This window comes from Panthera tigris, chromosome E1 (assembly GCF_018350195.1).
Source record: "Panthera tigris isolate Pti1 chromosome E1, P.tigris_Pti1_mat1.1, whole genome shotgun sequence".
Lineage (NCBI taxonomy): Eukaryota > Metazoa > Chordata > Mammalia > Carnivora > Felidae > Panthera > Panthera tigris.
The window spans coordinates 34,683,260-34,706,440 of record NC_056673.1 but is presented as its reverse complement, the minus strand read 5'-3'; the positions used below and the strand labels follow the sequence as shown (position 1 = coordinate 34,706,440).

General features: G+C 38.8%; 1 protein-coding gene across 13 annotated transcripts in view; it reads left to right on the top strand.

The window, feature by feature from the left end:
* The window catches only part of LUC7L3 (LUC7 like 3 pre-mRNA splicing factor), a 31,237-nt gene that overhangs the window by 5,716 nt on the left and 2,340 nt on the right, over window positions 1-23,181 (top strand). For 2 of the 13 annotated variants that reach the window (XM_042965739.1, XM_042965744.1), the window contains exons 2-11: window positions 5,480-5,546; window positions 8,571-8,610; window positions 9,633-9,777; window positions 10,142-10,216; window positions 11,195-11,299; window positions 13,157-13,318; window positions 13,704-13,987; window positions 15,044-15,204; window positions 18,633-18,773; window positions 18,879-20,780. In XM_042965739.1, coding sequence (XP_042821673.1) covers window positions 5,480-5,546; window positions 8,571-8,610; window positions 9,633-9,777; window positions 10,142-10,216; window positions 11,195-11,299; window positions 13,157-13,318; window positions 13,704-13,987; window positions 15,044-15,204; window positions 18,633-18,773; window positions 18,879-19,069 — 1,371 coding nt within the window. In that variant the 3' untranslated portion in view covers window positions 19,070-20,780. Of the gene's footprint in view, window positions 1-5,473; window positions 5,547-6,604; window positions 6,691-8,570; window positions 8,611-9,632; window positions 9,778-10,141; window positions 10,217-11,194; window positions 11,300-13,156; window positions 13,319-13,703; window positions 13,988-15,043; window positions 15,205-17,343; window positions 17,470-18,632; window positions 20,781-23,181 lie in introns of those variants that run through there. The other 11 variants (XM_042965741.1, XM_042965740.1, XM_042965743.1 and 8 more) reach the window with 11 other exon arrangements.

Here is a 23,181-nt window from a genome sequence, read left to right as displayed (position 1 = left end):
TTTCTGTGCCTTTCCTGATAATTTACAGATGTATACACATATGTAAGTGAAAGTTACAGATAGCTTAATGTAATATTACATAACATGTAATTATGTTTATAGACGTGTACATATGTAAGTGAAAGTTACAGGTAGCTTAACGTAATAATGTGTAATATATAATTAATTATATATTTAACAGTTTTAATTTCCATTGTGGCATCTTTCCTTGTTCGTACATAAAAATCTACCTTAATTGGGGCACCTGGCTGGCTCAGTTGGTAGAGCATGTGACTCTTGATCTCAGGGTTGTGAGTTCAAGCCCCACATTGGGTGTAGAGATTACTTAAAATCTTTAAGAAAAAAATCTACCTTAATTTTTAACTTTTTGTTCTCTGGTGGGTATGTAGATTATGTCTAATTCTTTTCCCATTACTAAGCTGCAGAGAACATTCTAGTACATATAGCTGAGTCACTTGTAGGATGGGTTCCTAGAAAGGTCATGGCTAAAGTAAACGCACGTTTTACATTTTGATGGACGCTGCCAAATTGTCCCACAGCCCTCTAGTATGTTTGGAGTATCCTTGTCACAGCACTGTATCTAATGCCAGATATTGTTTTAATTTTTGACAGTTTGACTTTGTTTAATATGGGAATTTGCGTTTCAGATTTTCTAGTCAGATTTCCAAGATTGATTATTATTTCTGCTTTCTCTTGACTGCTAATGAATTCACTAAAGGATGCTATTGAGATTGAACTCTTCTGGTCAGTGGTGTTGCCTTAGATTTATCAAGAAGATAAATCACAAGAATCCTGGTCACCCCACTCCCTTGGTGCCTCCCTGTCCCACCTTTGGTTATCAGATTGTTAGCTCCATGATGCACATTTAGTAAACATTTGCTGAATAAAAGACTATTAGTATTTTTAGTTAAAGATCCTTAGTCCCTGGGGAGAGTTTAAAAGAACCAGTCTGGAGGCATCTGAGTGGCTCAGTCAGTTGAGGGTCCAACTTTTTTTTCTTTATTAGAGAGAGAGAGAGAGCAGTGGAGGGGCAGAGAGGGAGAGAGAATCCCAAGCAGTCTCTGCGCTGTGCTTGGAGCCTGCTTGAGATTCTTTCTCCCTCTGTACCCCTCTCCCCCACTTCTCTCCCCCACTTGTGTGTGCTCTCACTCTCTTCCTGGAAAAGAAAAGAAGCAGTCTAAGTAGCTAGAGTTTAATGGGTAGAATAACATTTTTTTAAGTGTATTTATTTTGAGAGAGCAAGAGCGCGTGCAAGCCCGTGAGCGAGGAGGGAGGAGTAGAGAGAGAAAATCCCAAGCAGGCTCCATGCTATCATGAAGTCATGACCAGAGCCGAAATCAAGAGTCTTGTGGATGGATGCTTAACCAACTGAGCCACCCAGGTTCCCCTAGAGTAACATATTTTGATGTACCAGTCATGTTACAGCGGTATCTTAAGGAGAATTGAAGAGTGGAAAAGAGCACATAGAACTGGATTAGGAAAGTGGCTTCTTTTTAAAAAAAAAAATTTTTTTTTTAACGTTTATTTTTGAGACAGAGAGAGACAGAGCATGAACGGGGGAGGGTCAGAGAGAGGGCGACACAGAATCCGAAACAGGCTCCAGGCTCCGAGCTGTCAGCCCAGAGCCCGACGCGGGGCTCGAACCCACGGACCGCGAGATCATGACCTGAGCTGAAGTCGGCCGCTCAACTGACTGAGCCACCCAGGCACCCCAGGAAAGTGGCTTCTAATCTGGATTTTGTAAATAGCGAGGTGCTTTTAGGGCACGTCATGTGGTTGATCTCTTAAATGGGGTGATTGGACTAAATTCTAGGTAGCACCTGGTTAGCCCACTGGTAGGCATGTCTTACTTGGTGTCCATAGTGTCTAAAACCATTAAAAAAAAAACAGTATGGTAAAAATCAGACTAATTTGTCCCCTCTCCTCATGTAACAAACATATAATTTAAATATTATAATCTCGCTATGAAATAGTGTTGTCTACTTTTTTTAGATGAGGAAACCAAGAGTTAGTCTATAGTTCACAATGGATAAGTGTGAGCCAAGATTCAAGCTCTGCACTGTGTTGTCTCTCCAAGCATACCTGTTTACACTTCCCCATTTCATACTATCATAATCTTTTTTCACATATTGTTTTCCTTATGCCTAGAATGCCTTACAGTCTTTCTCCTTCTGAACTTAAGAACCAGTTCAAGCTTCACCACCTGTGATGACCTGACAGTCCTGACTAAATTCACTTCTGTGTCTGGTGTTGCATGTATATTCTAGTACACTCTATATTTTGTTTTTGACGGTCTTCTATGAGACTGATCTTCCTGAAGAGTAGGTCTTAATTCATTCTTGGATTTCTAGCATTGTTTTTAGCACATAGTCTTAAATTATTATTGAAGTGTCACTTTCTACTTTTTAAAATTAAAATGTCATCTAAAATTAAATGCCACTTTGTTTTTTTTTTTTGAGAGAGACAGAGAGAGGGACAGAGGATCTGAAGTGGACTCCATGCTGAGAGCAGAGAGCCCAATGTGGGGCTTAAACTCACAAACCATGAGATCATGACCTGAACCAAAGGTGGTTGCTTAACCCACTGAGATGCCCCTTTGACTTTAGTTTTTAAGGGTTTTTAAAAAAAATTCCTTTAGGTAGTCTTCACACTCAATGTGGGGCTCAAACTCAAAACCCTGAGATTAAGAGTCACATGTTCCACAGATCGACTGAGCCAGCCAGGTGCCCCTAAATGGCACTTTATTTATTAGTTTGCTTACTTGCTTATTTATTTAACTTAACTTTAAAGTCAATAAGGTTTTTTTGTTTGTTTGTTTATTTTTGAGAGAGACAGAGCCAGAGCATGAGAAGGAGAGAGGCAGGGAGAGAGGGAGACACGGAATCTGAAGCAGGTTCCAGGCTCCGAGCTGTCAGCACAGAGCCCGACGTGGGGCTGGAACTCACAGACTGTGAGATCATGACCTGAGCTGAAGTCAGGCGCTTAACCGACTGAGCCACCCAGGCGCCCTGGTTTTTTTGTTTTGTTTTTTAATGTTCATTTATTTTTAAGAGTACGAGTGGGGAAGGGGTAGAGAGAGAAGGAGACAGAATCTGAAGCAGGCTCCAGGTTCTGAGCTGTCAACACAGAGCCCACATGGTGCTTGAACTCACGAACCATGAGATCATGACCTGAGCTAAAGTTGGACGCTTAACCGTCTGAGCCATCCAGGCACCCCTCAATAAGTTTTTATTTAATGAATTTTACATGTGATTCCTTCCACTGCCAATCACCATAGTTCCTCCAAAGTCAGAATCATTATCTTCAAAAAAAGCTTAGAAAAAGAACTTTTTTGTTCAATCCAAATTCACTGTCCGGAGTTCCTTCTGTTGGGCTTCTTTGATCTCCACTTGAATGTGGACATATTTCAAAAATGCCCACCTGTAATCTTTGGGATCCAATTTCTTTAGGGCCCTCTAACTGCCACTTTAAATTAAAATCCCATGCAGTACTTAGATTTGAGAATGTGTTTATTTAATTGAAAATACTTTATTGAAGTTTTATGTAAAAACTTCTATGTCTCATAGAACATTTAGACTTAGAGTTTTGGCCACTTAGAATCTACATTTATTTATTATTTTTAATTTCTTTTTAATGTGGGGCCTGAACTCATGGTCTCAAGATCAGGAGTCACATGCTCCACTGACCAGGCACCCAAGAATCTACTATTTTTGAGAAAGTCTTATTTGTATAAATGAAACTTAGGGTTTATGGTAAGCTAGAAATATTTTAGTTTTAAAAAACAACATATATCAGTTTATGACAAACGTTGAAGCTTAGTAGTAATCACCAGTTTTACAGAAAAGGTAAGCCACAGGTAAAGTCCAAAGTCAGATCTGGGTCCGTTTGATTTCAGTGAAAAATATTAAAACTAAGATTCAGTAAGTACTATATTGATATTTCATTACCAAAAAGAATTGTATGATTTCCTGTCTAGAAAAAAGTTTATGTTTACTTGTATTTTAGAGTCAGGAGAGGGACCATAGAGCTGTTTATTCCTTTTGTGTTTGTGTGTGTGTGTGTGTGTGTGTGTGTGTGTGTGTGTGTGTGTGTGTGTGTTTAGGTTTATTTTTATTTATTTCGAGAGTGAGTGAGAGCAGTGGGGACAAGGGCAGAGAGTGGGAGACAGAAGCTGGCTCCGCTCTATCAGCACAGACCCCGATGTGCATAAACCGTGAGATGGTGACCTGAGCCGAAGTTGGACACTTAACTGATTTGAGCGACCTAGGTGCCCCAATTGATTGATTTTTAAAGTTTTATTTAAGTAATCTGTATACTCAACGTGGGGCTCCAACTCACAGCCGAGACTGAGTCAGATGCTGTTCTGACTGAGCCAGCCAGGCACCCCTCGATTTCAAATTTAACATCCAGTCCTATGTATTTACAAAGAATTCTCTTAAATTTAACAGACCTTTTCTTTTCATACCTTTCAGTGTTGCACATTGATTACCTAATAACAATGAAGTAGTATAAGAAAGAAGGAGATATTTTGGAATTTTGCTTAACAGTTTTTAGCTTTTGGTTCGCAGTGTATACAATTAAATAATCAGCTAGGGCAGTCTTGGAATATATCTGAAGGAGTTAAGAGTAAGTACTAATGGAGAGAATTAAAAGTCAGTTTCGTGTTAATAGTCTTTGCTTATACTGTAGGAGCCCATGAGGAGTCGCTTAGTGAAGTGCTCGTGTGTGGAAAATATCCAGGGCGTTTCAGGGCTTGTTACAGGATCTCTTAAAGGAAAATACCCACCCAGATTGCTTTATATGAATGTTATTTGTAATTTAGACAGTGATTTCCAAATTCTAATCTGTAAATTGGTTCTGGTCTTTAACAGAGTTAGAACGATGATAACAGTGTAGGGGTTTTTTTTGTTTTCAATAAAGTTAAAATTTTCCCTTGTGGGTATCTTTCCCATATTTGTTGCTTTGTGAGGAGAGTGGTGATTAAAAGTAGATAGATAGTAGGAGGGGCACCTGGATGGCTGAGTCGGCTAAGCATCCGACTTTGGCTCAGGTCATGATCTCCTGGTTCAGGGGTTCGAGCTCCGTGTCGGGCTCTTGCTGACAGCTCAGAGCCTGGAGCCAGCTTCGGATTCTGTGTTTCCCTCTCTTTCGGCCCCTCCTCCCTTTTCTCTCTCTCTCTCTCTCTCTCTCTCTCTCTCTCTCTCTCTCAAAAATAAATAAACATTAAACAAAAAAAGGTAGATAGTAGGAAATTCTGGTGACTCTTCGTCCATCCTGACATTTTTTAGTGAAATCTGGGAGTTGGAAAGTCATGAATTTAAAAACTAATATGGCTTAACAAACGAACCTGTTCTTATACTTATTTGGTTGAAAGATGAAGGTTAAAAAATGAGAAAATAGTTATTTCGTACCCTTTTCCAATATAGTTTTAAAACTGAACAACTTAAAAAATTTAAGTACCTTTGTTTTTCTTCACTAGGTTTGTAAATATTATCTCTGTGGTTTTTGTCCCGCGGAATTGTTCACAAACACTCGTTCTGATCTTGGTAAGTGAATTTTCTATGTAACTTATATCAAATTATGATTTAAAATAAAAACTTGTACTTTATAAATTCTGAAAACTTTTCTCTTAAATAAGGTTTGTTGATAAAATAACTTCTTTCTTGGCTTAGACTTTATATTAATAAATGCCAGTCTAGTTAAACATGGTAGCTTACATGAACATACATGTCTATTTCCACTCCTTCCCAAATCCCTCCACTAAAATGAAAATTTAAAAACAAAAAAGGTATAAACAGAAGAAGAGATAACATTAGAGATGTCAACAAATTTTTGGAAGATGACAAGTGGATGGAATAGTAGCAGCAAACTCAACAGAGAAACCCTGTACCCTAAAAGTCTGCCGAAGGGAATATTAAAAGGAAGTGAGTGAGTGATCAGCAGAACCTTGGACAGGCTCAGGATTTGGAGGCACCACGTACCCTAGAACATAGTCATGGGGCTGAAAATTAAAAATTAGTCTAGTTCATGGTCTCTCAACCTTGACATTTGACATTTTGAGCTGGATGATTTTGTTTTAGGGGGGGGTTGTCTTGTGTATTGTAAGACGTTTAGTAGCATTCCTGGCCTCTACCCACTAGATGCAGGTAGCCCTTGAGTGTGACAACCAAAAACATCTCCAACTAAAAAGGCATTGCCAAATGTCCCTGGAGAGACTCGTAAGACCTGTGCATCTGGTGATTCGACTTCTACTCCCACAACCTGGAGATACTAGGGGGTTATTTTCTGGAGAAATTGGACCACTGAGACTGTAGTTCATCTGAACCACAGATTGCAAAAAAAAAAAAAAAACCCCAGTTGAGTGACTTCTCCCAAGAATGGTACATAATTAGTATCATTTTAGAAACGTAAAAGAGAAGTTAATTCATTAAGCACGATGCTTGCCCCAGCTCATCAGAAGCACATTAGGACTGGACAAATCTAGATATTGGGATTCCAGACATAGCACAGGGCAGTCGTGAGTAAAAATGAGACTTATAAGAGAGTTAAGTCTATATTCTTACTAGTGGGGTTTTCCCATTCCCTTCCTCTGCCCTGTTCCTAGAAGGATACAGCCAGATGTTTTTCCTCAGGCAGAAGAGAAGAGGAGTCTTTAGAGAAAGTGAACAGTTCCAGAGAAGTGATCTACAGGTACTGACCCTTGGGGAATCTCCTAAAAGAATTTTGCTGCCTTATTTTCCTGTGGTAAAGCCCATTTGTTGATAAACCCTGCCTGTGCATACGAACTTCCAGTTAGATTTTGGAAGTGTTTTTCCAGCCAAGGAATCCAAGTTAGGCCTTTGAAGAAAACTTTCAAAACAAAAGATTAACCAAAACCAATAAGAGGGGGAAAAAAAGTTTAGTGAAATTAGAGATAAGGGGGGAAGGAGAAGAAAAGGTATTAAAAGTCTTTTTTTTTTTTTTTTTTTTTTTAAAGTAAGCTCTGTGGCCAACGTGGGGCTTGAACTCATGACCCTGAGTTGTATGCTCTACCAACTGAGCCAGCCAGGCACTCTAAAATATTAAAAGTCATAACTAAATTTAGTATCTTCAGAGAAATAAGAGAGGACATCAGAAATAGGATGCTATATAAAAAGGGACCTTTTGAAAAACCAAAAGAACTCTTGGAAATTAGGACTGGAGAAATCTGAATAAAATCACTATAAAGGTTTGAGAATAAAGTCAAAGAAATTTGCTGGAATGTTGGGTGATCGCACAGAAAATACTAAAATTTGACAAAATTGTATCAGTCCAACACTAATTAGAAATTCTAGAGAAAGCAGAAGAGAGCAAATTAAAAATTCTACAATACTGAAGGACGTTAGTCTCTTGATTGAGCGTGTCCTTTAAATGCTCAGCACACTGGATGAAAAAAGATCCATCCCAAGGCACACCACTGAAATTTCAGAATGGTGGGGGTGGGCCAGGAGCACACAAGATTATGAATCCGAATGGCCTCAGATTTGTCAGTAACAGCACTGGACGCTTGAAGACTTTGGAGAAACACCCTCAGGATTCTGAGTGAAAATATATTTTTTGCTGGGTTAGCTATATAGCCAAACATCAAAGCCTGCAGGTGAAAAAAAGACATTTTCAGATATGCAAGATCTCAGCAAATTTATCTCCCATGATTCTTTTCTCTGGAAATTCCACCGACACATGAGTGTAAGACCAAGGAGAAAAACAAGAGATCCAGTAAACTGCATCCAGTGCAGACCAGAAAAGGAACCTCTCAGGATGACAACTCTTATCAGTGAGTTTAGAAAATACGCAGCTGGATTGAAACAGAAAGCTCAGGGATGAAATTGAAGCTGATTATCTGATAGATTTGGAATCTTGAGAGAAATTAGTATTGAGGGAATTTCTGTAGCTGAATTAAAGTGAGAAGAATTTGGAGATACAGAAAATTAAGCAAATGAAAAGAATTCCAGCGAAAGTACGAAGTATATCATAAGTCCTCATAATGCTCCTTTTGTTGGACTCAGCAAGTAATAGTACTTGTATAGTCAAAATATAAAGTGTTTATTGAACCTAAAATTTTGATGTCTAAGATCAACCAGGAAAAGGCAAAATTGTTTAGAAATATGGAAATAAATTCCGGAAGGCGTAGGTGATGTGGTTAAAATCGGTTGCCTTCTGGAGGTAGGTGGGGGTGGGACTAGGTCAGTATTCTTGTACTCTTTGGCTTTGTTTGCAGATGCCCCAAATTAGTAAAAGATCAGCAGGTTGGCCCTCATTACAGTTTTTTTCTTAGGTGGCAGTAGGAATGATTTCTCTTTCCATGCATTCCCTCTTCTTTCTTCTTACCGTATAGTTGCTCTCCGTTATACTGATCTTGAAGATTAATGGGAACAATTTTTATGTGTTTACTTTGGGCACATTGCTTTGTGATTCATTAGGCCCAATTTAGGTGTGTACAGACTACTCAGTGATCAAATGGATCTTTTTTTAAAGAAATTTCTTTTGTTTTGGCAAGAGAAAAGGTTAACATCCCCAATAATTTATACATTACATTTCTCATTTTTTTTCAGGTCCATGTGAGAAAATTCATGATGAAAATCTTCGGAAACAGTAAGTTGTCTTTTGAGGTCCTTTCCCCTTGGTTAGTTATTTGATTTAAAGGGGATAAGGATTAAAGAAATAATTGCAATTAGTATAAAATGAATGTCTTGTTGGGGTTCTATTCAATAGATGGGATGGTAGAAAGTCATAGCTTCAAAAATGATACTGTTAGCCACCACATGAGTGCATACTATATGCTTAAATACTAATAAACCCTGATCTTTTTTTTTTAAGAGCCCTGATTTTTTTTTTTTTTTTAATATTTATTCTGAGAGAGAGAGGGAGAGAAGGTGTGTGTGCACATGAGGTGGGGAGGGGCAGAGAGAGAAGGAGAGAATCCCAAGCAGGTTCCATGCTCAGCATAGAGCCCAGGGCAGGGTTCTGTCTCATGATCCTGGAATCATGACCTGAGCTGAAATCAAGAGTGGGACGCTTAAACTACTGAGCCACCCAGGTGCCCCTTAACATCCCTGATTTTATAAATGAGACTTATCCTGGGGCGAGGGTCACAGGTCCAGTATTGTGGTAGAACTGGCGAAGCACCTAGATTTGCCTTATCTGTGCTCTTAACCAGACAAAATGCTAAGTACTACTTTCCTTTTACCAAGCTGAGGGACTAGAAATTTTCTTAAACACTTGATTTACCCTTCAGAGTAAATACAGCAGTGTATAAGATTAGTTAAGGGGTGCCTGGGTGGCTCAGTTGGTCGGGTGTCATGATCTCATGGCTCGTGAGTTCGATCCCTGCTGTGGGCTCTGTGCTGACAGCTCAGAGCCTGGAGCCTGCTTCAGATTCTGTGTGTGTGTGTGTGTGTGTGTGTGTGTGTGTGTGTGTGTGTGTGTGTGTGTGTGTGTGTGTGTGTGTATGTATGTGTCTGTCTGTCTCTCTCTCTGTCTCTCTTTCTCTGCCCCTCCCCACTCATGCTCTCTCTCTTCAAAAATAAACATTAACAAAAATAGTTAAGATAGAATATGTGAGTTTTAATGGATAAAGATGTGAAAAGAAAGTAACGCTTGTTTATTCTTATCAGGTATGAGAAGAGTTCTCGTTTTATGAAAGTTGGCTATGAGAGAGATTTTTTGCGATACCTGCAGAGCTTACTTGCAGAAGTAGAGCGTAGAATTAGACGAGGCCATGCTCGTTTGGCATTATCTCAAAACCAGCAGTCTTCTGGGGTGAGTATGAAATTAATTTGTTAGTCTTTGTAACATGTCCCTTTTCTCTGGAGACCCAGAGGCCTCTGTAGTATTGAAACTTGTGTTCAGGTTCATTAATTTGTGTTCTTTTAGAATGACATAAACTTAAAAGGCATTCAGTTTTTTCAGTCTTTATTAGTAGTACTGATTTTGCTAATCATTAAGATTTTTCTTCTAATTATTAGTAACTGATAAAATATGTAATTGACTATTTGAAGGTAATTGAGTTATCCTTGTGATTCAGTATTTTAACGGATGAATGCAAGTGTTCTGTATGGTATGTGAGAGCTTGAATATTCCTGTGTTTTACTTACTGATAATACATTTATTTTCTTTTCAATAGGCAGCTGGTCCAACAGGCAAAAATGAAGAAAAAATTCAGGTTCTAACAGATAAAATTGATGTACTCCTGCAGCAGGTGAGAATTGTATACGTGAATAACAGAAAATCCTTGGAATAGTCCTTAACCAAAGAAGATAAAGGGATGGCAAATACATACATGTAAAGATGCTCGAAGTCATTAGTCATTAGATAAATACAAATTAAAACCACAATGAGACATTTACTGTTCATTCTTCTGTTAGAATGGCTAAAGCTAAGACGACTGGCCATACATACCAAGTGTTAATGAAGATGTGGGCAAACTGGAACTATCATACACTGCTGGTCGGAGCTAAAAATGGTATAGCCACTTTGGAAAGAGGAGGTTTCTTAAAAAGTTAAGACGCGTCATGAGTCATTCCAGTCGTAGATATTGACCCAAGAGAAATGAAAGCATATGTTTACACAGGGTTGTATAATAGCAGCTTTGTTTGTAATTGGCAAAAACCCTTAAACTGGAAACTGCTCAAATGTCTATCAGTAGACAAATGGATAAATGCTGTGATGCATCCATGCAGTGGAATATGGCTCAGTAATAAAAATGAATGTAACAGTGGGTGAATCTTAAGATAATTAGGCTGAGTGAAAGAAGCCAGCCCAAAAAAAGGAATAAGAAGTACATAATTCCATTTACATAAAATCCTAAAAAATGCAAAGTAGTCTGTAGTGACAGAAAACAGATCAGTGGCTGCCTGGGGAGGAGGTGCTACAAAGCAAATTTAGGGTGATGGATGTGTTCATTATGTAGATGATGGTGTTAGTTTCATGGTTGTCAAAACTCACCAGATTGTACACCTTAAAAATATGCAGTTTATTGCATGTCAAATACACTTTACTAATGCTGTAAAAAATCAAAAGGATAAATTTAACCCAAAGAGGCTTCAATAAACAAAATTAGACAAAAGACCCAAAACAACCACTAAATGCTAATGAAACTTGGGAAAGAACAGAAAAATACTTAGGTAGTTTGGTTAGAAAGGAGTCTTGACTGCATTTTTTTTTAAATCCCTCTTAGATTGAAGAATTAGGATCTGAAGGAAAAGTAGAAGAAGCCCAGGGAATGATGAAATTAGTTGAACAGTTAAAAGAAGAGAGAGAGTTGCTTAGATCCACGACCTCGGTGAGTAGCAACCTCATTTTGATTTATCCAGGCTCTTCACTGTGAATTACTACGACCTGTTGCTACTTGAGAATCTTTGTAGACAATTTTCTAATGTCCTAAATCAGGAGTTCGCAAACTGTATCTTAAAAGGCCACACAGTAAATACTTCAGGTTTGCAGGCCAGAAGATCCCTGGCAGCTACCAAGCTCGGCTTTTATTTTATGAAAGTGACTTTGGACAGCATATAAACAAATTGACGTGGCTGTGTTCCAATAAAACTTTTATTTACAAAAACAAGCCTCTAGGTACTGGCATGCCAGCCCATGCCTTAGGACTACTCATTTGGGCCTGGGTTTTGCTTTCTTGTTCCAATAAATTACTGTGTGTGTGTGTGTGTGTGTGTGTGTGTGTGTGTGTGTGTGTGTATGTATATATATGTATATGTGTGTATATATATGTATGTGTATATGTATATGTATATATGTATGTTTTTATTTAATTTTGAGAGAGAGCAGGAGTTGGGGAGGGGCAGAGAGAGAGAGGGAGACACAGAGTCTGAAGCAGGCTCCAAGCTCTGAGCTGTCAGCACGGAGCCCGACCTGGGGCACGAACCCACGAACTGCAAGATCATGACCTGAGCTGAAGTTGGACACTTAACTGACTAAGCCACCCAGGCATCCCTAATTACTCCATATATATTTACCTTAGCTCAAAATTAGTGTACTCAAAGTATCTTCTACTTTTTTATATTAGAGAATGTGATATACCTGTTTTGGGTGTCGATGGTAGAAAATAATTGGTCATTGGTTCCCATATATTGAATAGGATATGTACAGATTATGCTCGGTGAGTTCAGTTCCCTAAGCATTTTGGAAATTTTTTTTTTACATAGCTCTGTGCCTAGCATGGGCTTGAATTCATGGCCCCAAGGTCAAGGGTTGCATGCTCTGCTGACTGAGCCGATTAGGTGCCTCTTGAAAAAAAAGACATATATATTTTATTAAAATTTTTTTTAACATCATTCATTTTTGAGAGAGCCAGCATGAGTGGGGGAGGGGCAGAGAGAGAGGGAGACACAGAATCTGAAGTAGGCTCCAGGCTCCGAGCTGTTAGCAGATAAGGACCTGAGCTAATTCAGAAATCTTAACCGACTGAGCCACCCAGGCGCCCCTATTTGTATTTTTTAAATGTTTGTTTATTTTGAGAGAGAGATTGGGAGCGGGGGAGGGAGGGAATCCCAAGTCCCATTGATGTGGGGCTTGATCCCATTGAACCGTAAGACATGACCTGAGCCGAAATCAAGAGTTGGATGCACCTGCTGAGCTCAGGAAACCGCCCCCCCCCCCCACCAAAATACTTTTTTTAGTTTATTTATTTATTTAGAGAGGGTGCAAGTGAGGGAGGGGCAGAGAGAGAGAGGTGGGGCTCCTGCTCACCTGATGACGGAGCTCAAACTTAGGAACCATGAGATCATAACCTGAGCCAAAGTCAGATGCTTAACTGACTGAGCTACCCAGAAGCCCCCTTTAAAAATACTTTTAATATGGAGGCCACACCTTTAGCCTGTTGAACCTAAGAAAGGAATTCAGACTAAAATAGGTAGCTTTCTGAGAGGTAGTTAACCATTTTCAAGGTGGTGTGGGTAATTGACTAGTTACTGTTGAGGGACGGGGTCTCCACACTTCCTTAATGATAATGGAAAGTTGGTTGCTGTTGCCTTGTTCCCTGCTCTAAAAGTTGGCCAGTCGGTACTCAGTATTAATGGCTTTGGAGAAATGCACAAAATTAGAACTCTGTTCTAAATTTTAAGTATATATTTTGGATTTGTTTGTTCTCACTCAGATATTCTTTATAGTAACTGATTTGTCATTTCAGACGATTGAAAGTTTTGCTGCTCAAGAAAAACAAATGGAAGTTTGTGAAGTGTGTGGAGCCTTTTTGATAGTCGGAGATGCCCAGTCCCGGGTAGATGACCATTTGATGGGAAAGCAGCACATGGGATATGCCAAAATTAAAGCTACTGTTGAAGAATTAAAAGTAAGCTTTCAAGCATGCACTTTAGCCACAGCTAGTACTGTACTTCAGTGTGGCTAAAAATTGATCACATAGAGACATAAGCCTCTTGTGGATATTTTGTTGATGTGTATTATTTGAAACTAATAATCCCTATAAAATTTTGCTATTAATACTATCAAAGCATTTTAATTCCTTCACTCTTTCGTGCCAGGAATTTGGGAGAAAGCCTATCCCTGAGGACTTTGTCAAGTAACATTATCTTGCATACAAACATGGTGTCAGAATTTCTACATTTTCTTTTAGGACATCAGATTCCATAAGTTGATTTACACATGTTTTACACGTCAGCCCTTGTTTGACAGAGTCTTTAAGGGTGTTTATAAAAATTGAACTTGATTTCTTTTAGGAAAAGTTAAGAAAAAGAACTGAAGAACCTGATCGTGATGAGCGTTTAAAAAAGGAGAAGCAAGAACGGGAAGAAAGAGAAAAAGAACGGGAAAGAGAAAGAGAGGAAAGAGAAAGGAAAAGACGGAGAGAAGAGGAAGAAAGAGAGAAAGAAAGGGCTAGAGACAGAGAAAGAAGAAAACGAAGTCGTTCAAGAAGTCGGCATTCAAGCCGAACCTCAGACCGAAGATGCAGCAGGTCTCGGGACCACAAAAGATCACGAAGTAGAGAAAGAAGGCGAAGCAGGTACATAGAGCACACAAGACTGTGCCCAGCATAGAGCGAGTGTGCAATAAACAGTAGTGATTACTAATGTTATTTCCTTGGTCCTTGGGAAGCTCTCAAGTACTGTCAAAGACTAGAATAGATTATGAGAGTAGAGTCAGTTAGCCACTCCATCTTCAAGGCAACTTCTTTGCTATTTCACCTGTCTAAGGAGGTTTGATGTGCTCTTACTAGGAAGTCCATGCAACTGGGTGGTCTCTTTGTTTCTCTTCTCACTGATTCTAAGAAGACATTTAAATTATAGGTTATTTTGGGTAAAATTACGTACATTTACTTTGGAGGACACCACGCTTAATACAAGAACTAAAGTGTTACCTAACTGGGATGCCTGGGTGGTTTAGTCAGTTAAGTGCCCAACTCTTGATTTCAGTTCACAGCATGATCTTACAGTTTGTAAGTTCAGGCTCCACGTCGGGCTTTGCACTGACATTGTGGAGCCTGTTTGGGATTCTCTCTCCCTCTAAAATAAACAAAAATTAGGGGCCGGTGGGTGGCTCAGTTGGTTAAGCATCTGACTTTGGCTCAGGTCATGATGGCACGGCTCATGAGTTTGAGCCCTGTATTGGGCTCTGTGCTGACAGCTCAGAGCCTGGAGCCTACTTCAGATTCTGTGTCTCCCTCTTTCTCTGCCCCTCAACCACTCACACTCTCTTTCTCTCTCAAAAATAAAATAAAATAACATAAAAAGTTAAAAAGAAATAAAGTGTTATGTAACTGATTCTTTAAAAACACAAAAAAAATGAAATCGGTTTTATTATTTTAGAGTTAACGATTGAAGAGGAGTCTTAAAGACCATGATAACTATCTTAGCACTATTTGAAAAGTTGAAGTTAGATTTTCAGTAACTTCTTAAGATTTCTACTGTACATATGTTATAGTAGTGGATTCTATTCATTTGCCTTTTAAGGCTAAGTTTTGCTTAATCTTGTTAATTATTAAACAGTACATAATTTTTGCAAGGTTTTTCTCATTGTCATGTCAGCTGAAGTTGCTTTCCTTTTATTTCAAATTGTGAAGAAGCAGAGATCGACGAAGAAGCAGAAGCCATGATCGATCAGAAAGAAAACATAGATCTCGTAGTCGGGATCGAAGAAGATCAAAAAGCCGGGATCGAAAGTCCTATAAGCACAGGAGCAAAAGTCGGGACAGAGAACAAGATAGAAAATCCAAGGAGAAAGGTTAGTTTATGTGAGAATTTAATTCATTAATTAAAGATTTAATTCATTAATTAGATTATTTTAACACTCCTTTCTCTGCACTCACATTTCTTTGGAGATAGGCAGAGTTCCATTTCAAGCTATCTTCTTTTTTACTTAGAACCAACACCATTCAGTAGGAGGCAGGCATTATTTTCCCCTCCTGCTCTGACTTGTGACAGTGACACTTGACCTGGTGTTTTCTTAGAACATGCCAAAACCACATCCTTCAGTTGTTAACCTGAGGTTTATCGTCTCAATTCTTCCAAGTATCGCATTACTCTTCAGGATTATAAGGCTGTAGAATTTATTAGCTTGGTTATTGGCAACATTTTTTTTATCTGCTGCGTGTTCCATAATATGTCTTGCAGAGTAAGTGTGCTATTTTGCATTGGTCCTCATGTGCAGCCTTCATTTACCTCCGTAATTAACTTCTAAGTTTGCAGAAGTTGAGTATCTTACATACGTCTTCACTGTGTTTTCTATTGAAACAACACGCTCTTTCCTTTCTACCTTTCCCTTTGGTTTTCTGTGGCATTCTGGTGGCTGGAGTGCACTGTCACTGCTCTGTTAATGGACTTTCTCATTTTGTCTTTGGCATGTTTTCACATGGATATTCTCATTGTTTAGCTTAGTCTTAACTGAAAGATCATTCTTTGAAAATCAGGGTCTCCCTTCTGTATTTTCTTTAGATCTTTTAAGCATCTTTCATTTTGTCTTGAATGAGCTGTTCCGCTTTGCATGGTTTTTAGGAATGAGAGCAAGGGCCTGTTTCTAATTTTCTTGGCTCTGCTTTTTCCATCCTGTCCTGCCTATTGGTGTCCGTGTTAGATCACCCGACATACGTGCTGCTGTGTTTGAGTTTGTTAAACTGGACTTTTGTGTGATACTCGTTTCTTACTTTCTTTTATGGAACTATTCTATGGTTTTTGTTTTGTGTGTGGTTTTTTTTTTGTTGTTGTGTTGGGTTTTTTTTGTTTTTTGGGCCAGACTCAGGTTTTTGTTAAACTGAGTTAGAGAAATGCCAGCACACAAACAATGGACATATATTTTTGGTCTTACGCTTTCATTTTTCCTGAAATAAATATCCCTTTTCTTTTAAAAATATTTACATATGTTGTTTTTTCTACCACCTGGAGCAAATGTTAAATAGGAAACGACAGTTTTTTAAACTTGCTGTCACGAGCTTTATTATGTGTCATTTAAGTCCAGAAATTACTTCTGTGATTCAATAGGCAGTTGCTACAAAGGGTTATCAACTGATTTTACATTAGTTTAGAAAGTTTCACCCAACCTTTTTTGCAAGACTTTGTAAATGTGTTTTTTGGGTGAGGGGTCCAGTCTCCAGAGCCAGATAATGGGCGTCAGAGATCAAATTAATCACTTCTCTTTGAGAACTAAAGCTCTTTGCTATATTCCCTTTGTGTCGCTTAAAATAGTTGGATTGATGCCCAGGGACAATAGCTAGCCTTCAGAACTGTCTGGGATCAGAAATGAGCAATAGATGCAACTGGCTTGCCTTCAAACAGACATGTTTGTGTAATTTCTGGATGGAGCAAAAAGATGTCCTGAATTGCATAGCTGTAATAGAATCTTAATTATAATGGTGACATCATAGAATTTAATAAAAACCTTTGCTTAAGTAGAATAAGCTACATTGTTTGGATTATGGACAGATTTTCACGGAGGAAGGAGGGAAGACTTGATTCGGAGAAAGTTCTGCATCAGGTCCACCTTGAAAGATTGGGAATGCATTATAGATTTGTCTTGAACTTGGGGATCTCTTTTAAAAGCGATACGATTTACTGGCTTTTGAAAATGCCATGTAGCCATTGAGGCACGCCTAGGTATACAGATGACCAAAGGCCTGAACTCTGAGCAGGAACAGCACTTGATAATGGCACATGAGTAAGCGGGAGGTCACTACTCCAGGTGCTGTGATTGGAAGTACTTGAACGCCACAGTGAAAAGTGGTTTCTTACACAGACCTATATTTCTTAACACCAACCAATTTAAGGTTCTCTCTTTGTCAGAGAGTTTCCTTCTTTAATCCATAGCCCTGAAATCCACCACACTTTGTGGATGTCCTTAGGACTATTAAGATCTACCATATCTACATAGGGCAGAAGATAAGATTATTGGACTGACTACTAGTCCTCTACGGGGCAACAAGACGACTCTTCCTCATTGAAGCTACCCGTGCACCGGAGAAGCCCATAAGGCACAAAGGGAGGACTTGCCCACAAGGTCAGTTAGAGCACACTGTACTGGCTCAGTTCTCCTGAGTCGACGGACAGACATGGAGCAAGTCCTGCCGTCAGCTACTTGGACATTGCTTCGTGTGCATTTTGCAAGTCTTATGGACTGAATCTGCTCCTTCACATAAGATCTTCAGTTCTTCCATTCTTTGAATGAGCGCCCCCTGCCACCACCATATTTTGTTTGCATTACCATCCCTCTCCTAGTTACTTGCCGTTGTGTCTTAACAACTTTGTCCAGAATCTGTAAAGGTTGTGCTTCTCTTAAAACGTCTTTCTGTCTTATGGACTACTCTGCTAGACCAGTTGTTCTTAACTTAGTTTTAAGGGGAAAAACAATTTTTCCAGGAAGCTTGTAGTTTGTGTTAGCATTTTCTGTAGAAATCTTTTGTTAGGCAATACTTGGAACTAAAAAAGCTGGAATATTCTTGCTCCACATCCCACTTTCTGCCCCTAGTCTGAGGTTTCACCATTACGAGGAAAACAGTAGGAGAAAAAGTTGAGATACTTTTTTCGTTCTTCATGCGCAGCTGAGTTGAATTTTAATTTCTCCTTTTGGAAAAACAACTCTGAGGTGGCATCTATATTACTTTTCTTAGCAAAGCACTTTCTTAGCAAAGTGCAGTGCTTGGATTGAGATCTAAGGTCCACTTTCTTTCATTGGGCTTGTTCCTCTTAGGTGTTCAGATTGATACATATGTAAGTAGTCTGTTGCATTACCAAATCTACAGTTGGAGAAACAGGCCTATTAAATGTTGAACTGTTTTTACTTTTTACCTCAGTAACTCACTTTGTGTGAACACAGTTCTTGTGTGCTACCGTTCATACCCTTCCCATTGCCTTTTGATGTTCCTCGCCCCAGATGAAATTTACTTACATCTTAGATCCTGCAGTGATTTGGAGTTGCCCGTACTTAGTAGATTCTCACCAGTTTGAGAGAATTTGCATTCTCTTTTACCTTTTGCTCTCTCTTAATTCCCCCGTATGGTGCTCCCCGATTTTTATCCCTTTGATAGATTCGCCAAACTGTGTTACTTGCAGTGTGTGGGAAATAATTGTCTTTTCATCTCTCAATTGTTTCGCTTTTCAAAATGTCATATGTGTATTGTATTTTACTTTAAAATCCACGATCAATGTCTTCTTTTATGGCAGAAAAGAGGGGATCTGATGATAAAAAAAGTAGTGTGAAGTCCAGTAGTCGAGAAAAACAGAGTGAAGACACAAACACTGAATCAAAGGAAAGTGATACTAAGAATGAGGTCAATGGGACCAGTGAAGACATTAAATCTGAAGGTGACACTCAGTCCAATTAAAACTGATCTGATAAGACCTCAGATCAGACAGAGGTAAGTGTATTGTTTCTCACTTTGATTAGGGCTTTTTGTTACTGTTTGGCAGTGCAGCGTAAGTATGCACAGACGAAGACGGAGCTAAGCCGAGTAAGAAGACATACAAAAGCATCTTCTGAAGGAAAAGACAGTGTAGTCCTGCAAAACATTTTGAGGTACATTGTTTTGTCTCAGCTATTTTGTAGCAGACTCGTGCCCCCATTAGTGTGCCTCTTTGGAAATTACTGCCCACGTTTGTAATGTAGTCGCCATTGAAAAGTTAATTATCCTTTTTTTTAGGGATTTTGCTGTCATTTCTTTTTTTTTTCTTTTTTTTAATAAAAAGGTTGAACTGTTTTTTTTTCTTTTTGGTATTAAGTCCATCTTGTGTTGGTACATTGGCAGAGACATATGCTTTAACAACTTAAATATTTCTGAGGCACATGTTGGACTACTTTGTTTTAATTAAACTGCTAGTATTTCTTTGTCAAGGATGTTTCTAGTTTTTTGCTTTATTGCCTTGCATTCTAATGCAGTTTGTTCTGTAACTCGAGAGCCAGTAGCATTGGATTGATGGAAGTGTAGGGTTTATGAATTATTGCAGCTGACTACCATACCTCACACAGCGTTGGTGTTGTGAGCGGCCCATGAAAAGCCAAATTAAAAATCAAGGATTCAGTCAAACTAAGCAGGTACTCATGCCAGGTACTCCTTTCTCTACCCACATCCATGTTTGAATGCTATTGCCTGTGATCTTTACGCTTAACTGTTGTGTATCTTTTTTGTTCTTTACAAGACGCACAGAGGGGTTTTTTGTGTATTGCGTGAAAACTTATCAATCAAATGTTAACAGAATGGAATTTTTTTTCAACTGTATGTAGGGATGCAGTGGTGCCCAGAATTAGATATCTTTAAAGAATTTTAAATACAATAAACACTTCACATTATTCGCCTTGTTACACTCAATGCAATTCTCAAGTCTTTAAGAGGTATGTGTTTAATATTTCCTACGGTGTAGGAGAATCTGCAGGCAGCCATAGATCCCTAGGAATAGTCACTGGCTGAGACGTTTCAAGCAGCAGTGGATGGCAGAGACAGACACCTTCAATCTGTGAAATACAAGGAGTTGATGAATCATGTAGAATGAATTTGGGTTTTTAAAGAACTATTAAAAGTTAGGTTTGATGAGTTCTGAAAACCTATAAACTATTCATTCTTTGGGCTAGTGGCTTGGGATAAAAGATTTCTACGGAAAGGGAGTACCAAGTAGTTGGTTTGTCAATGGCTTTCTTCTTCTAGGACAGCAGTGTAGTGTTACGTGTGTGAGCCATTCACGCATAGGCCAGCACACGCGGGCACAGGGCTTTTAAGACCACGCTGATGCCTTGATAACTTACAAAGAATACAGACGTTCCGTGTCCATATGTTAAGTAGCAGTTAGTGACTGGGCCAACACTTAGTCATAAAAATTTGCCTTTTACATGTTGTCTAATTATCCTTTTTCCCCAACTTTTGCATTGTAGGACAACTGTTCGAAGATTTCTGGAAGAAACCTGAAAACGGCATAACATGAAGATCGACATTAAAATGAGGTGAAAGAAAACTATAGTGGCATAGAAAAGTAGAAAGCTCAGTTAGTTGTTCTGTTTTGTTTTGTTTTTTTATTAAAAATTAATTCAGGACTGACGTGACCTCCCAGATTTCAGAACACGTGTTAATAGCATATATATGCCACTGAAAACTTAGGTCCTGTATCATATTGTTTTCTTTAAGACTTTTTAAGAAATATTACCTAAACATGTGGCTTGCTCAGTGTTTAATTGCAAGTTTTCATTCTTGGACTTTGAAAACAGGATTAAACGTTAGTATTTGTGTGAATCAGATTAAGTGGGATTCCATTTTTACAACTCTGCTCTATCTAGCCTTTGGATTTAGAAGTGAAAATAAAGTATCTCTGACTTTCTGTTACAAATTTGATTGTCTCTGTCATTGAAAAGTTTTAGTATTAATCTTTTCTAATAAAGCTATTGACTCTGAACTAGTCCCCTGTTTTAAATATGAGGTGCACTGTTACTAGAAGTGTTGGTGTACAGTTTTATCTGATTGTTCTGTTAAAGACTAATTTTTATAGAATTTCTGCAGTTTAAATGTTTTAAATAATGGTGCTTCAATTTTGGGTGGTTATGAATAAATTTGAATTTTGCTTTTAATAGCAAAGATGTACAGTGAACTAGAATATATTTTTACATCCCTGAGAGATTCCTTTAGTAGTAGAAAATTCAAAATAGCCTTCTGATGAACACTATCTTCTTCTAGCTATGAAATAATGATGTAGAAGACTATTCAAGAACTTTTAACTAGCTTTTGGTCTTTGTTTTAAATCCTGTGTCAAGATTTCTTTTAACCTGGTCTTGTCAGATTACAGATGTATTCAGTTCTGTGTATGGGGTGTGTAGTACACATGATAAGGATTTATTCTTAAAAACTGAGGCTTAAGCAGGTGGTCCCCCCACCCCCAGCTGATTCGGCAGCATGTTTCTATCTATAGCCAGCTTTGTCAACTGTGTAAAAGTATTATCCGGCTACATATATCCTAGCAGTTTTTTTGTGATTTATAATTTTCAAATATTGCTGTCAGTTTATAAGGTAGAGAAACCGGGTAACTGGGTTAGATGACGTACGCAAAGTCACGTGGCTCCATGTTGGCGGAGAGCTAGCTCATGGAACCTAGCCTCTGCCTTTTGGTCTGGTGCCTCACTGTTCTGCCACTGTATTCGTTCTGATAGGCATAGTGCAGTATCACAGAGTTTCCTAAAATACCCTCCACCAAGCTTTGGGAAATGATGAAGCTACCACTTTAGAGGTGCTTTGTGTGAGATCATGCCAGGGGCACAGAGCACTCCTGGCTCACTAGCTGATTTTGGAGGTACAGCAGCAGGCGAATGGGTTGGAGATCTCTGACTTTGTCAGGAATAAGATAAGATGTGAAGCCATCTGATACAAAGTCAGCCCCTCCCAGGCACTGTTGGTGGAGTTGGACGAGGTTGTGGTCGTGAGAGCGAAGGACTTTGGAGTGCTAGTTCATCATATTCTGTTGCTCCGTCTCTGGAAAAACCATCCTGAAAAACCGAAAACAGTTTACTAAAGTATTAAGCTACTAAAATTATTAAGGGATTTAAAATGCCAGACTTGTCCTTGCCTCTTCTAGAATCCATAGCTAAATTACTTTAATGAGGTACATACAGTAAATGAGTTCATGAAAAGTCTTCATCATCTTCATGATTCCATGGACACTTAGATGTATTGATCACGATGGGACTTATGTAGGATTTGAGGGAGGGGCCTGGCCCCTTAAGGTGTCCATGACTAAGGTCTGGTTTTAGTTGGAGATTTAGAAGTTGGGTTGCCCTCAACACCCAGAATTTATCAGGCTCAAGAGGAAACTATTCTTACTTAAATTCATAATCAAATATAGAGGCTGTGTGCTAATTGAATTTACTGTAAGAAATACACGTTTCTGCCTTTAGGGCTAAACAGTTGTCAGTTGGTCAGTGTGTATTTTCTCTGTGAAGAGCCTTTAAGTGGAGCCAGATTTTACTACTCAGAAGATTACTTGATAAGATTGGAATTGGATGAGAGCAATCAGGGTTTTTTAACTTTTCATTTTGGAAAACTTCAGACCTACATAAAAGTAGAACAGTACAATCAGCCTTTATTAAAACTCACCACTAGTAAGACTCAGTGGCCAGTCTTAATTTTATATGTTCGTGCATGTGTGTATGTATCCCCTGCCTCCTATTACTTTCAGGCAAGTGTCAGACACACCATTTAATCTGTAAATAGTTCAGCATGTATTTCTAAAAGTTAAGAAACAAGTTCATTAATGAAAATAAACTGGATGAACTTTTAATTGGCCGGAGTCCTCAACCGTAGAACTGGTCTGGTAGCTTACTTTCCACTGTGTGTCTCGAAGGGACCATGTAATGAGTCTGCTGCTCTGGCATCCTCTTCTGTTCGATGTAGAAAGACTATGCGTCACCTCCCTTTTTGTTACATTTTGTCTTCAAATAGATCACAAGATATTTACAGTTGACCCTGGAACAATGTGGGGAGATTAGGCATGCCAACCACCCCCACCCCCACCTCCTGTGTGGTCAAATCCACATACATACTTGACTCCCCCAGAACTGCCAAAAGCCTGTTGACCAGAGCCTTACCTACAACATAGTTGATAAACACACATTTTGTATGCATATTATGTATTGTGTGCTTACAATAAAGTAAGCTCAAGGAACAGTGTTGAGAAAATCATAGGAGACCATGCATTTACCATGCTGTAAAAAAATCCCTGTATAAGTGGACCCATGCAGTTC